This window comes from Haplochromis burtoni, unplaced genomic scaffold (assembly GCF_018398535.1).
Source record: "Haplochromis burtoni strain Fernald_Lab_line unplaced genomic scaffold, NCSU_Asbu1 Contig_814, whole genome shotgun sequence".
NCBI lineage: Eukaryota > Metazoa > Chordata > Actinopteri > Cichliformes > Cichlidae > Haplochromis > Haplochromis burtoni.
The window spans coordinates 16,832-31,090 of NW_024583175.1; the positions used below are offsets into that span (position 1 = coordinate 16,832).

The 14,259-nt window shown below is 41.2% G+C and overlaps 1 protein-coding gene across 1 annotated transcript in view; it reads right to left on the bottom strand.

Moving 5' to 3' along the window:
* Positions 1-14,259, bottom strand: part of lsp1a (lymphocyte specific protein 1 a) — a 48,207-nt gene that overhangs the window by 10,051 nt on the left and 23,897 nt on the right. Inside the window, exons 4-9 of the mRNA XM_005950606.3 lie at positions 8,786-9,152; positions 8,350-8,489; positions 7,837-8,092; positions 7,164-7,301; positions 4,561-4,604; positions 759-840 (exon numbers count right to left, since the gene is read on the bottom strand). Coding sequence (XP_005950668.1) covers positions 759-840; positions 4,561-4,604; positions 7,164-7,301; positions 7,837-8,092; positions 8,350-8,489; positions 8,786-9,152 — 1,027 coding nt within the window. The remainder of the gene's footprint in view (positions 1-758; positions 841-4,560; positions 4,605-7,163; positions 7,302-7,836; positions 8,093-8,349; positions 8,490-8,785; positions 9,153-14,259) is intronic.

Sequence of the window (14,259 nt, forward strand, 5' to 3'; positions counted from 1 at the left end):
TGTAATCGCCCAGGTGCTGCCGAGGTTTGTGGCCGCTGCACAAAAAGGGTCAGAGCAGCTGCTGCTGCCCCCAGCTGAGTCCAAACAATGTGAGTGCAAAGTTTCAAACCTGCAGCAGAGCAAACATCACGTGCTTCTCGCTGCAGAAAACACCCGAGGGTTTGCAGAAAATTCAAATCAGAGGAAGGAAGCAACTAGTGCACAAACATTATCCTGATGAGTCAATGCTTTCCGCATATTGTACCGAAATTATCTCAATGACTTTTTATTTTTGTGCCATCCTCACGCTTAACCAACAGAAAGAATTGTCAGTCTGTTGTGAGGCCGTGCCTGTAATGAACACTGCAGCGAGGCAGATATGAATGAGACCAACAGGCTGTGATAGATATCTGTGGGCAGGAGGGGGGGTTGTGGTTCGGGGGCTGATGAAAACATTCATTAGCTTCATCAATGCTCCCTCTGTCTGCATGTGTCTTTGTACAAGTCATGACTGAATATGGTTACGTCATGTCTCCCAGAAACATGAGTGGAGGTTTCATGTGAACACGAGGAGAGTCTGTGGGGTCTTAACAAGCAAGTGAAAAAAGACAGTAAACCTGGAAAATCAATAAAATATTAATGCTAAGCGACCTGCCAGTGAATACTGGTCATTAAGCTGTTTGAGGAGCGGCTGGTGACAGTGAGGGATGGACCTGGAGAGCTGAGAAATTATTTGAGGTTACAAGTAGAGTCATGGACGTGTGTGTGTGTGTGTTGACCTCCACAGCGTGGGCGTACTGCTCCAGCTTGTCGTCGATCTTGGATGTCAGGAGGAGAGGCTGCGTCTTCTTGAAGCTGTTACTGAGTCACACAAAGCAGCAGGAAATTAAAACCAGAGACACGGAGTCTGCGTCACATTCATTTTAATAGATTGCTCCCTTAAATTTAAAATAAACATTTTCTATGTTAGAGAGCATTACTACCTTAAACTAATTAAAATGTTTCAACTCTAAACTTTATTTTTATGATCCTGTCATTCATGTATCGTCTGCTGCTGATTATCCGGGTCACAGGGGGGCACAGTCTCCATGGCCAACTCTTCCAGCTTGTCTGGGCCACACCAAGATTTTCCTAAGCAATAGGAGAGAAATAATCTGCGGGTTTAACTGGAGGTCTCCAGATCTCTCATTTGAACAGATCTTACCTAGGAGGAGTTTCCTCAATTGTGAACAAGTCCCTGAAAAACTTGAACTCTTTTATTTGATTAGGAAGGGCAGAAACTCCTTCCCATTCCGGAGTCGCCATGCCATTGTTTCCGGACTCGGACCACGTCCTAACACTTGGTGGTGCTAATTTTTTATGTATGTTTAGATCAAAGCGCTCCCGTGATGGGCATCAATATAATCAATATATTGAAAAATGGGATATTGGGGGTGTCAATAATGCAGTTAATATGATTTTTTTTTTTTTTTAAAAACAAAAAAAAAAAAAGTGACAACTCTTCCTGTACTCTCTCAGCGCACACACTTGTACGTTGATTTGAATGAATTGGCCAAAAAAGACAACGCACACTTAAACCAAAGTTATGGTCTGTGAAAATCTATTATTGTGACAGCTCTAGTCCAGTCTGAGAATGTATGGCAGCAGGATTTCATTAAGCTGAATTACGACATTTAAATTTAAACCTTAAAATTTGATTGCTTTATATTGTCAGTTCAAAACGTGTGGCTCTCAGGTTTGGCCTCATGGTTCACCTGATGATTTTAGAACCTCCCAGGCATTTGCAAAATAAAGTTTGTGTCTGTCTGTGTCTACATTTTTACAACTTCCCAGTTTTCCATGTTCACACTATAATCAAGATCAAAAACGTTGGGTCAGACCAACTCACGTTGGCTCCAGAAACTGAGTCAAAGCTGGATTTGCGGTTGAATAAATTAAAGTCTGTCTGAAATGTTTTTGTCTTGTGGTCTTTGCAGATCCAGCAGATCCTCCTCCCTTTTTTTGGCTTTCCCCGGCTTCAGATAAGAGCTCTGACATCATTCTTTTATGGCAGGAGGGAAAAACTCTCATTTATCATCTGAATCTTTGACTTTGACATGTCTGAGGCGCCATCATGGGGCAACACCCGCTTTTAAAAGGAGGTTTGACCTGATGATGTCATGCAGCTGAGCAAACAGAGGCTGCTGCTGAGGTTGTCATAGCTGGAAGCCGTCACTTAGTTTTAACTTCTGCAATAAAGTTTAAGGAGGGAAAGTTTCTACCTGTCAATAAGTCTAGATGTTAAATTCAAACTTTCAACTATGTAGTAAACCACATGTCCGTAGCACTAAAACCACTACACAAACGTAGTAATAAATAAGTACAAATCCTTTACAGAGGTTTTTATGAACTTATACACCTCTGGCTATGACACAAGATGTCCCAGACTTAATTTATGAGGATGATCAAAAAAATGTATGGCTATCTCCAGGAATCCTCCCTCCTGACAATACTGCAGTCATCACATATGAGCAAAGCTCCTGCTTAGAAAAAGTCCCTCTGGCATTCATCCATCCAGACCAGACATGTTTCAATAAAGGCAGACACTTATCAGCATGGTTGGATATGAGCAGGGCTGCACATAAGTGGTCCGCAGGTGCACATTCGCTGTCAAAATAAAAGACGTGCACCAGATAAGAAGTTGCAATGCGCGTTTGTGTCCATAAGATTTTCTGGAGGAGGACAGACATTTGTTTAGAACTCTTAAAGATGTCGAAGAAGCAAGCTCCTTTAAGCAATTACTTTGGTGTTCCTCCACCTCCAAAGAAATGTCAGAAGGAGTCCGAACCACAAAAGAAGCTCGTATTCTCACGTAAAATGGGTTAAATTCACAAAACTTCACTCTTCATAATTGGTGCCAGGCAAGGATGTCCTCTCTCTCCATTTCTCTATGCACTATTCATAAAACTGCTATGTGCAATAATAAAGATAGTAAACTTCTTATACCAAACATAATATTCTCCTTTATGCAGATGATGTGCTCTTATTTCATCGGGACTCCCATTCTTTGCTGCCACAACCGTTTAAGTCCAGCTGCTCTGTAAACTGGTCAAAATCCATCATTTTACTTCTTTGTATGAATGAGAGGGTGTGGAAGACCTTTCACCTCCTCCAATTGCTTTAATCGCAGACTAAATTCAAATGAACACCCACACACTCACAGTTACACCTCTCATTTTCTGTACCACCTCTGCCCAGCCTGTAAGTTTCTTGCTTCATGTAATTAACTATGTATTTTAACTTCAGCAATTTACAGTTCACGAGTACTCTGCAGGCATTAACACTGTGGGAGTCAAAGGTTGAGCTGCCTGATGCCATCACACCTCTTCTGAACACACAGTTGTCTGTAAATTAAAGCACCCTCATAGAAACGTTCTTCCTGCTCAGAGCTCCTCAGAGTTGATAATATCCTGCTGCAGACTGCCTGGAGCCACCATACCTCACTAACCACGAGAGAAAACACAGCCGCCTGCATCTGGACAGAGTTAAGAGGAGCCATAAATCACAGCTTAGGAAAGGCGATGCACTGAGAGAGGTGGAGAGGTCACCTCCAACCCTTTTCATCAGGGTTTACGTTCAGACGGTGGAGAGTTAACCAGCAGCCAGAAAACTGAAAAAAGAAGCGGGTCACTTACGTCAAAAGGATTAGCTACTTCTTCAAGTTTATCAGTGGAAATACCTCACATGCCTGCTTCCAGTTCCTATCACTGTAACTTGCTTAGCTTTAGCATAGCTAGTCAGAAAAAATAACTCCGTTAAAATATGTAGACACGTATTTTATCTGATAACATCTGAATTTGACTCTCTGTGGATACAGTTGAATATCACATGCTCCTCCACTATTCAGATGATTGGATAAAAAATTCTGCATTTTTCTTTGATCTGGAAGATTCTGAACAACATTCAAACTGAAGCTACACTCAAGATTAGCTCATTTGTACATAAAGGCCACAGTTCTTTGACTTGTATCCTTCCATTAAGGTAGCATTCAGATAACACTCAGTTGACTTGATTGACTCAGTAGAAACTTTGAAATCAAGCTGCGCTCTTTGTCTACCTGTCAGACTGTGTCTCAGGCTTCTAGCAGGACATTGCTGACTATGCAGCACTGTGATAGCATGAAAATCAGAGTGTGTACCTTAGTTGTTTTTGGCATTCCCAACAAAGGATTATATAAAGATGCAACCATCGCAGATGCAAACTTCCCTAAAGTGCAATCCCTTGGGTGAACAGGCTAAAATGTGTAGATTGGTGTAACTGTGGCATTTTCTGCTTCTACCCACAAAAAACAAACAAAAAGGAACCAAAGAACTGACATTGCAGAGTCCAGAGTGTTATATCACACTCACTACTTCCATCCTTTATATACAGTTTTATAGGAGGCGGAAAAAAATAAAAGGCTGCCTGCATGCTGTCAGGATAATGAGCCCAAACACCATTTATTAGGTTGAATTATTTAAGAGATTTTAATAGGTTTAATATTTCTATTTGGTGAAATAATGCATATGTAAATCTGATCAGGATACTGATAAAGATCCTCACCTTTTCTTCAGTGAGCGGTTCAGGGACTCTGTTCTCTCTGTGATCTGAAACAGAAGAAGAAGTATGACGCCTTTTGTTTTTCCTTTCGGATGAACACGTTTCTCTCTGTGTCACTGCTGCAGTTCATGAATGTGTTAATTAAAGCTCAGCTCTGGGTTTGGCCTTGGACCTCCCAGTCCCAGACAAACAGCGCTGAGGTGGCTGGCCTTCATCAAACCGCACGAGTCGTCAGAGAGTCAGAGGATGATGGAAAAATGTGTCTTTTTACAACATAAATTTATACAGCGTGTTACATTACCCTAAGGACATACACCTACAATAAAACTGACAGAGTCACTGGGTTAAAGATGAAGAGCAACAACTGAGAAAATGTGTTATACTGTAAAGAAAACTTGAATTCAAGGGCAAAATCATCCCTCTGCATTACTCTGTATTGATTTTCAGTCCATGTTCTTTTTATTTATCCCCAAACTTTTCCAGCAAAATGCCCACACAGAGTAAAAGATCTGCTGTGGGAGGTGACAATTTTCCTTTAGTGTACAGGGGCCTGCATTATTCAGCATTCTTACTGGTAATGCTTGTTTCCCCAGTCTAAGTAAATGAAACTGGCCCTATATGGACACCAGCACACAAAAATGACACTGCATAATTTCTTCTAGTAAAGAGCCATAAAATGTGCTTCCAACATGCAGCAAAATGCATCAAACACTGGACATAAATGACAATATTTAATGTAGAGGTGAAGCCTGTCTAATGTGAAGCATGGCTAGATTTGAGTTCTGTGTGGAAAAAGTCACAATGTCAGATTTAACAACTTAAAATAACACAGGATATTAATCTTAGCGTTGTACTTAAGTGGTGCCATCAACACAACTTTAACTGAGAAAATAAACCTGAGGATTTCACTTAATCTCATGGTTTTTACCCATTGTTGTAAATGTCTCATTTACTATTTGGATTCATTTTTTTCTGTGTGTCCTTGGACATTTTGGTTCGTTTGAATCTGTTCATGTTCACATAAATTCAGGAATAGAAGAAGCAAAAAAAGAAGACATGCCAACATGCACACAGTGTCATGCACGTGGACGAGCCACTCATCAAAAATCCAAATACAGAACCCCAAAGTCTCAAACATGGTTTGGTTTCTTAATCTTTATGAACCAGATTTTTTTAAAATAAGAAAAGAAATGTCTTCCTGGACTGAGAGGGCTCCATAAACGACTGCAATGTGCTGAAAACACACACATAGGCATTTACAGTTCACACAGATCATCAAGCTCAGACAGTGAAACATTTCGAGTGGCAGCGAGATCGAGGACAACACCGCGTGCTTTTCCTGGTGCAGTCAGGCTGAAGTGGCTTTTCAATCACACACACACACAGAGGTACACACACATGCAACTTACAAGCTGAGACTGAACCCATCTGCTGGGAAGATAACACACAGCGATTAGTCACTGAGTTACTTGTTTTTTTAACCCAACAGGTCAAACAGTAGGCTGCATTTTGTTAAATCAACATTACAGTAATGAGCTAGACGGAAGGACGGATCACCCGAAACAATTAAACTTTTCTTTTTCAAATTCCTCTTTATCTGCTCACATGATAGCTCTTGCTGACCTGAACAGGTAAGATTAAATTCTGACAGCATTCATGGCTGTGCCAGTGGGTTCTTAAGTGAACCTTTGATGCTTTTTCTCTCATATATCCATTTTATATCCACATATATAATGTGAATGTGAATTCACTGAACCACAAGCTCAGGTTCAGACTGATCTAAATGCTCAGTGCTGCAGCGTCTGTTTGAATATTGGATCTGACTGCCATTCATGATCATCTCAGGCACATAGCTCTGCCTGTGAGGACAGAAGTCCACCCACCTCAAAACTTTTGTTTGAACTTGACTTGTTTGCAAATATGATTTATTAACAAGTAAATACAACCAGCTTTCAATACATTAGGGTTTGATGACCAAGTTACTCAATCAGAAATGTTGTTTAGGCCTCCGTCACATCAGCCTAGAGACCAGGTGGTAACCCTCTGGCACACCTGATCACTAGGGGAAAAATACGCATTACCCAACCCACCGGTGCTTGCTGCATGTTCTTGCTGTCACTGAGAGTGCTGCACCAAGGCCCTCCTTGTGGTTTGCTAGCAGATTTCTACTGTTACCTGTAGTTTGCATGAAAGATGCTGACTTGTCTGCAAACACTCGGCATTTAGCGTGATGCCAACAAGAGATAGAGAATGTTTGCATTGAAAGTAAAAGAGTAACACCTTTTTTGTCGGACTCTTCAGACTTAAAAATACTCTCTGAGCAGACATGTAAGTCTCTATCTTCTATGCAAAATGTAGGCAATATGTTAAAAACCAAAGCAAATCTAAGGAGGCCTTCAGTGCAGAACCGTGTGTCTCTTTGTGACCATTTTCAAACTAGCAATCACCAACCAGTTAGGGAATACACATTGTTCCATAGCGACCGGCTGTAGCCAGATGGTTGCTGACCAGTCTCTAAGTTAGAAAAGTGAAACAGTCAAACAAAAGAAGAAGCAGTTACCGACAGATTTTATAACCGGCGTTAGAAGCCGGTACACGCTCTGTACCTTCTGTGTGGAAACTTTTGGGCTGAAGGGACTGAACATCTCGTCTTCATCGATACTGGACGTACTCAGGTTCTTCATCCTCTCTGCTGCCTCCATCCTCCTCCTCTCGATTTCTTCCTTCATGCGTCTTCTCTCCTCCTGGGAGTCGGATTAAAAACACTCTTCAGCCCCAAAGCCATATAGATCTAACAGCTGCTAATACTAGAGACTAAGTAGCCATTGTTTTACTCTTGAAGCTGAATTAGTTACTTTTAGGCAAGGCCGTGATACCTCCATAACAAGCTAAAGATGTCCCTACTGTATATCCCTGATATATTAAGAATTTGGTTATGAATTTTAGACATTTGGCATGCTGCATTCTTCTTCTTCTTCTTCTTTCACATTATACATCCTCACTGATATGATAAACATATGGATAAGACCACAAAGATGATCTTTGTAACTTTCTTAAAAAAAGAAATCTGAGGTTCACAGGCTAGTAGATCTTTTATTACTAGCTCTTAAAATATGAAGAAAAAATATGAAGCTTTCATTACATTTAAACCCCAAATAAAAATGTTTTACTTGAAGCTGAGTGTCATTTCCCAAATTCCCAACCACCCTCCTGCAGTTGTGCATATATCTCTGTGCATATAGCATTTCAGATACTGAGCTTTTATTGAGACATGGTCACCTCTTCTTTGGCCAGCCGCTGCAGCTCCTCCTCCTCCCTCCGACGTTCCTCTTCCTGTCGGACCTGTCGTCTATCCTCCCTCCTTCTCTTCAGCTCCTCCAGCTCTTGCTCAGCCTCAGCCTGTCGTTGTCTCAGTTGCTCCATCTCCTGGCTCTCCTTCTCCTGGAGGCTCCACCGGATCTTCTCCAGACGTTGCTCTGTCTCTAGGATGGCCTCCGACTCCTCTGGTTCAGCAGCTCTGCTACACACAGCACTACTGTATAGGATATAAAATGCTTTGATTTACGCCCTGGCTGTGGAGCTGAAATAAGATCCAAATATTTTTGTCCAAAGTCTTTAAAGTACTTTTGGGATTCTGGAAAATGTAAACTTGATATTTGCAGGGGTTTTTTTGTGTTGTCTCAAGAAATGATTTACTTCTGCTTTGGCTTTTAAAGTCAGTGTAACAAAAGCTACATATTCAGGTGAGTGGAAAGGCACATAATAAGATAGCAAACAAAACTTGTTACACACATGGTGGATCTCTTTGTTTTGGTGATAAATGATGTCACTTCCTCATTGGCTGCGTTGCCGTTTGAGTTGCTGTGTTTTGGCTCTTGGTGAAGAAAAACCTTGGATGTGTAGGAGATTTTGACTTCTTTTCTTTTCTCCACCTGTTAATGAAAGATCGAACAAAATAGATTTTTAAATGCATGTAATAATATATACGCTGAAGTTTGCTCTTCTTTCAAAGTAGGTCTTCAAATCTTTTTGAACACATCAACTCTTTTCTTGAATCAGTTGAGACTCAGACTGTTCTAATATGATTTTAGACCTTATATGAACCGTCTTTACCATCTATCAATAACTTGATATTTGAATAAGTAAAATCCTTATCTAGACTAATGTTGCATATTTTTATTTATGACACTTCCACAGAAAACTCAGTTTTCCAGTACGGAAGTCCCACCTCTGGATGTGGCCTCGAGATCAGTTCATCCTTCTTTCTTAGTTCCTCCTCCCTCTCTTTCTCCCTCCTTGCTCTCTCAGCTCGAATCATTTCTTCTTCATGCTCCTTCCTCCTCTCCATCTCCACCCTGTCTCTGTCTTCCTGCTCCTGCCTCTGGAGTTGGAGAGAAGTGATGGAGGCCTTCGTGCTCTTTATGGGCACAGCTTTTTTTATCGTGTCTTCCTCTTCGTACTCGTCTTCATATCCTCCCTGGCTGAGCTCCTGCAGGCGCTGCTGCCTTCGCCTCTCTCTGCGTTGGGTCCAGTCACTGAAGCCTTCGTCCTCCTCCAGAGAATGAGAACCATTTGGCTTCAGGCTGCTGCCATACCTATGGAGAGAAGAGATGGAAAAAGAGTCAAGACAGGCAAGATCATGAGATCCCAAACGTGTTTAGCAAAATTCCAACCCTCAGACATATCCCATTTGCATCCTCAGGCAGTACTCAGGCTTTCAGTGTGATGTGTATTATAATAAAATACAACACAGCGTGAGACAAATTGAGCAATGCTTTGCTTAAACCGTGTTGTTATTATGGATAAAGTGCCCATTAAGTCAGTTAAATCTACCAGATTTGCTACTCTGTGGTCTCTGTTAAAGTCTCTGTTTTTCCATTACTCAGCAGCTAAGTCAACAAACTAGCTGATTAGTTCCCAGCCGGGAACTTGGCTGAAGTTCCTCAGGTTGCTCGATTCCACAATTTATGTCAAACCTCAAAACAGGGAATACAAGTTTGATACTTCAATAGCTCAACCCCTGCTTTGTACACCTCTCTATTAAAATTGAAAGAAAATAACGACACAACAAGAATATCTTTAAATTAAATCTGGAGACAACTCCCCTTAAAAAAGAAGAAGAAAAATCAGGTGCAGGATGTCGCCATGGTGGAGAAAATAGTCCCTGTAGATTTCTAGTCTGGAAATAAATCACGTGCAGCCACGTTTCAGCCAAAATGTGACGCAGTCCACTCAAGACAATGCATGCAATTTCACCTCCATCTTAAATGGATACAAAAGTAAACCCTGGAAGAAGCCATGACTTCACCCAGTTTGAACAGTGAATGCATGGTGGAAAACGTCTACTTTCACCTTCCAGTACGTTCATTTTGAAAAACAACAAGTGTACAAATGCAGCATTAATCTTGAAAGTCCTGTTCCTGACGCAAGGAGCAGAGCTCGGTTTCAGTCAATCAAAAGGCATTAAGTGATTTTAGCAACAAGGTCTGTAGTGCTTTGTTGAACACAAGTTTCGACTTGCTACAGGATGGCATTAGTCTGGGAATCATCTTGACTGGGAAAAAACCCACTGCACCGAATGCATGGAAATCATCCTAGCCAAAAAAATTGCAGGATACAAAGATAACAGTCACTCGTCAGAGGTAACCCATCACATTAAGTGTCCTTCAGTAAAATATTTTGGGAAGCAGTTGGCAGACCGCCATATCATTAGAGGACAGATCACCACAAGCAAAAAAGACAACATTTCCTACAAGACCTAAAAATATAATAAGCTGAATGGCATTTTTCACCACGGTCTGTCGTGTCTATGATGAGCTCAGATTAAACTGATTGGAGTAATACATTCTTCCACTTGCCAGCTTCTGTAATCACAGTGCCATTTAGGGCCTACCAGAGCTGAAACCATGACCACTGAAAACAGGGAGTGGAAGCTGACCATAAACACATACACTTTAATAATATTCCCAATTTGTCTTGGGTGGTTTTGATGAATTTATCACAGGGATGTCGAGCTGCTGTCGTTAAGGTTTGATATTCAGTTCTCAGGTTATAAGCGATGAAATTGTTTGACATTCAACAGCAGTGAATGACTGTTTAATCAAAAGCAATTGTCCATTCAGTCCATTTCATTGCTACTCAAATCTAAATCTGACTCGGACCAACTGCAGTCACTCTCAGATTAGTGAATCTTTGTGAATAATTGCAGTCTAATTTATAAACACAGATTGCAGTCATGTTGCAATCAATCTGAGTGAGTCTGTAAGGCACGACAAACACAGCTCTTATACAGCAGGAGACACAACTCAACTGTTTGTATTCTACTCATATTCCTATATAAAAACAAGGTGAGCACCTATGCGAGTCTGCAGTCAAACTGTCATCTTGCAGCAACTACATCGCTACATCAGTTTATTACAGTTAATAGCTGTAGAGCCACAAACAAATTGCATGCAGATGCCAACTTGACCCTGTTCAATCGCAAAGTGATAGCAGGCCAATTTAGTCTTTTTACCATTTTCTGTCGCTATGCAGACAGAAGCTGATTACGAGTGGTCACAGACGTGGTCACAGTTTTTTAGGCAACCACTTCAAAAACAATGTGCAAGTTCACTGCAAGTTGTTGCAATAACGTCAGCCGTGCAGCCGTCTTCAATCACTGTTTTCCCTGGTATGACAGTAACATTAACCTTAGACCAAAGAACACCAGCTTACTGCAAACACATTGACACATGCGTTATTTTTAGCTCGTTTTGAATTAAAAGACAGGTTACTGCAATACCATCCTACAATATAATTCAGACCTTAATGCGTCATTGAAAAAAATTCCTGAATAATGCACGAATCCTTATCTTCTCAGGGACACCAACGTAAACAGGACATTTGAACACATTATGAAACACGGGGTTGAGATCATCTCATTCCATAAAAGTCAGATTTTAAAACACAAGTGTGTGCACTTTAATGCTGAAGCTATTCCACATTTCCAGTCTAGAATATCTGTCAGATCTGCTGCTGCTCACACAAAGGTGCGAGGTCCTCGCTGCCTGCTTCCCTCTGCACACATCGAACAGCCACAGGAGGAAATCAGCATGTAACATGAAATATTTGAACTTCAATTTAGGCGTTAATTATTATGGAGCGCCAGTTATGTTTTGTCTAAATGGACTTAGCCCTGAACACTTATTCAACAGTCAGAAGATCTCCCACTCGATCCTGCTGATTAAACTAATAAGTGTGCTTCGTGTCTTTGGGAGCTGGCAGAAAGGAATTCACTCAGCATTCCCCAGATGATTAAGACATTCTGGTCCGTGGGGCCCCAACTGTAGAGTGGGAGCCTCCGCCTGAGCTCTCAGAAACTAATCTGTCCAAACAAACAGCAAAGTTTCTACTTCAGAATAAAGACGTCCAACATGAAGTCATCGAGTCCTGATAGGCAGCACTCGGTCACGCTCGATGACCTCTCCTGATTTTATGAAAAATGGTACTGTTCCCTCTGAATGAAGGTAAGTGCAGTTAACGGCTACTCGAGGCCGGCTCTAAAAGCAAGTCGTCACTCCTCCCGCCTAATCAGTTTTGGACAGCAATGAATTTGTAAGTGCTCAGAATATTTCTTCTCATCGATGTTAACAGAGTGGACAAAATATTATTAGATGATCGACAGAGCTGATGTTTAACTAATAAATATGAATTAAATTGTATTTAATGAATTACAGATTGTATATAAAAGATTGGACCTCCCCAGTGTGACAAAAGCAATTGATTGATGCCATTTATAGCCAAAACCCCCCATAGCTAATGGCTCTGGCCATTAGCTATTAGCTATGTGGCTACACCCCTACTTATCCAAAAGAATCAGAAAAGAAAGCAATTCCTCATACTGATATTTCCTCTTAAGCCCCAAGCCTAACTGATCTCCTGCCTTTTCCCCCCGTATCAGGGGCCGTTGGGGCTTAAGAGGTTAAGGAGGGAAATCATGTGCAGAGTAGGCAGTAAACAGGGCTAATCCTTCTGTAACTTTGGACACTTTAACACGGGAGTCTATGGGGACTGACTTACTCTTGGAGTCTAAAGTGGACGTTAGAGGAACTGCAGCTTCCACAGTGGCTTCATTTTTCTGCCCTGAAGGTCGGTGCCTTGTATCAGTGCACTAAAACATATAGCTAATGTACATCAGTCTGAAAACGTATCTGCAGACTTAGAATTTTCACATCTTTTTGAATAAAAAGAATTTATTTGAGTTGTTTCTGATCATTTTTCTTCAGTGGAAACCAATGGGCTTGATGCTTAGAGCCACAGAGAGAGGCTAGTGGAATCAGAAATGGAGTCACTGTAGATCCAGTAAATGATAAAAGGCAGCATTTGCTTCAACCAATATTCACAAGCTCAAAATCTGTCAGCGCTTCTGAGCTCACTGATCTCGGGGTGAAACCAGCATTACGTCACCTGCATCTCACAGAACACCTTTCAATTACAAACCACAGCAGTGGAGCTACCTCATACTGACTCACCGCAGCCTGAATCCAGTTGAGCCTGTGACGTGATGAAGAAAAAGGTGTTGAAGATGCAAGCTATAATTACGAGCCTGAAATTAAAAGTCAGCTGAGAGACCACGAGCTCCGACATGGAGGCTTGGTAGTAAACATTCTTTGGCGGTTGTGTAATGAGAAGGCAGCTGCGTGTTGGTCTTCATGTCAATACGACAGGATGGAAGAGGTTGTTTGTGGCATTTCCCAGTGGAAACATTTGTTTTATGTAACCAGACGTCTGTGAACCCCTGTAAAGCAGCCAGGGGGGAGCGTAACCGCTGCAGAAACAGGCTGAACTTTGAGGTTCGTGACTGGGAAACGTGATGACAAAATCTTTTAACTGCATCATCAGGAAATTAAAGAAAAACAAAACATGCAGACACAGTTAGCAGCTTGTTCAGGAAGTCATTGGACATGAGATGAGTGAATGAATAATGTTTGCACTTAGTAGCTTCCTGGGTTCTCATGACTGCATGGAGAAGGAATTCCACCATATTTAGATTCCTCCTACTTCCATGATTTAGAGTGAGAACATAGCCAGACTAAGCAAATTCAGGCCTTAAAATGGAATTAGATATCTAGATATCCACTGAAATCTACGGACTCTCAAGCTTCAGACTTTTATTTTGTATTTGTTAAAATTAAATCCTGATACCAGGGTTCATCTACGAGATGACTATGGCTAGAACGCCAGTGGTTCCATAACTTTGAATAAAACCTAACAGAGCTTAGTGCAGGGCAGGTCGGAGATGTAATTATACTGTTTCTTGAGCAGGTCTTGAATAATTGTTGAAGCCCAGCACTATATGGGGAGAAGATCACTAACTCATCTGCATAATATTCAGTCAGTCATGTTGTTGAAAGGTTAAAAGCTCAGTTTGCAGCTCCGTGATGAAGGCTCATGTGTGTCCTTCACATAACACAGTGAGAAAGTGCTTTAAACCTCCATTTTCTCTGAGGGCCAGCAGGAGGTGACTGCTGAGTGGCAAAACAAACTGCACAAAAGTTCTATGGGGAACAATGTCCCCTTAGCTTATTAAGCCTTTCCTGTGCAGTCTTAAATCATGAATTTTAAGTCTTACCCATACGGAAAAGAAATAGTAAAAACTTATATGTGATTACTCATGAAAGTGGCCACTTTCATGAGTAAATCATATAAGGCTTACATGATTTA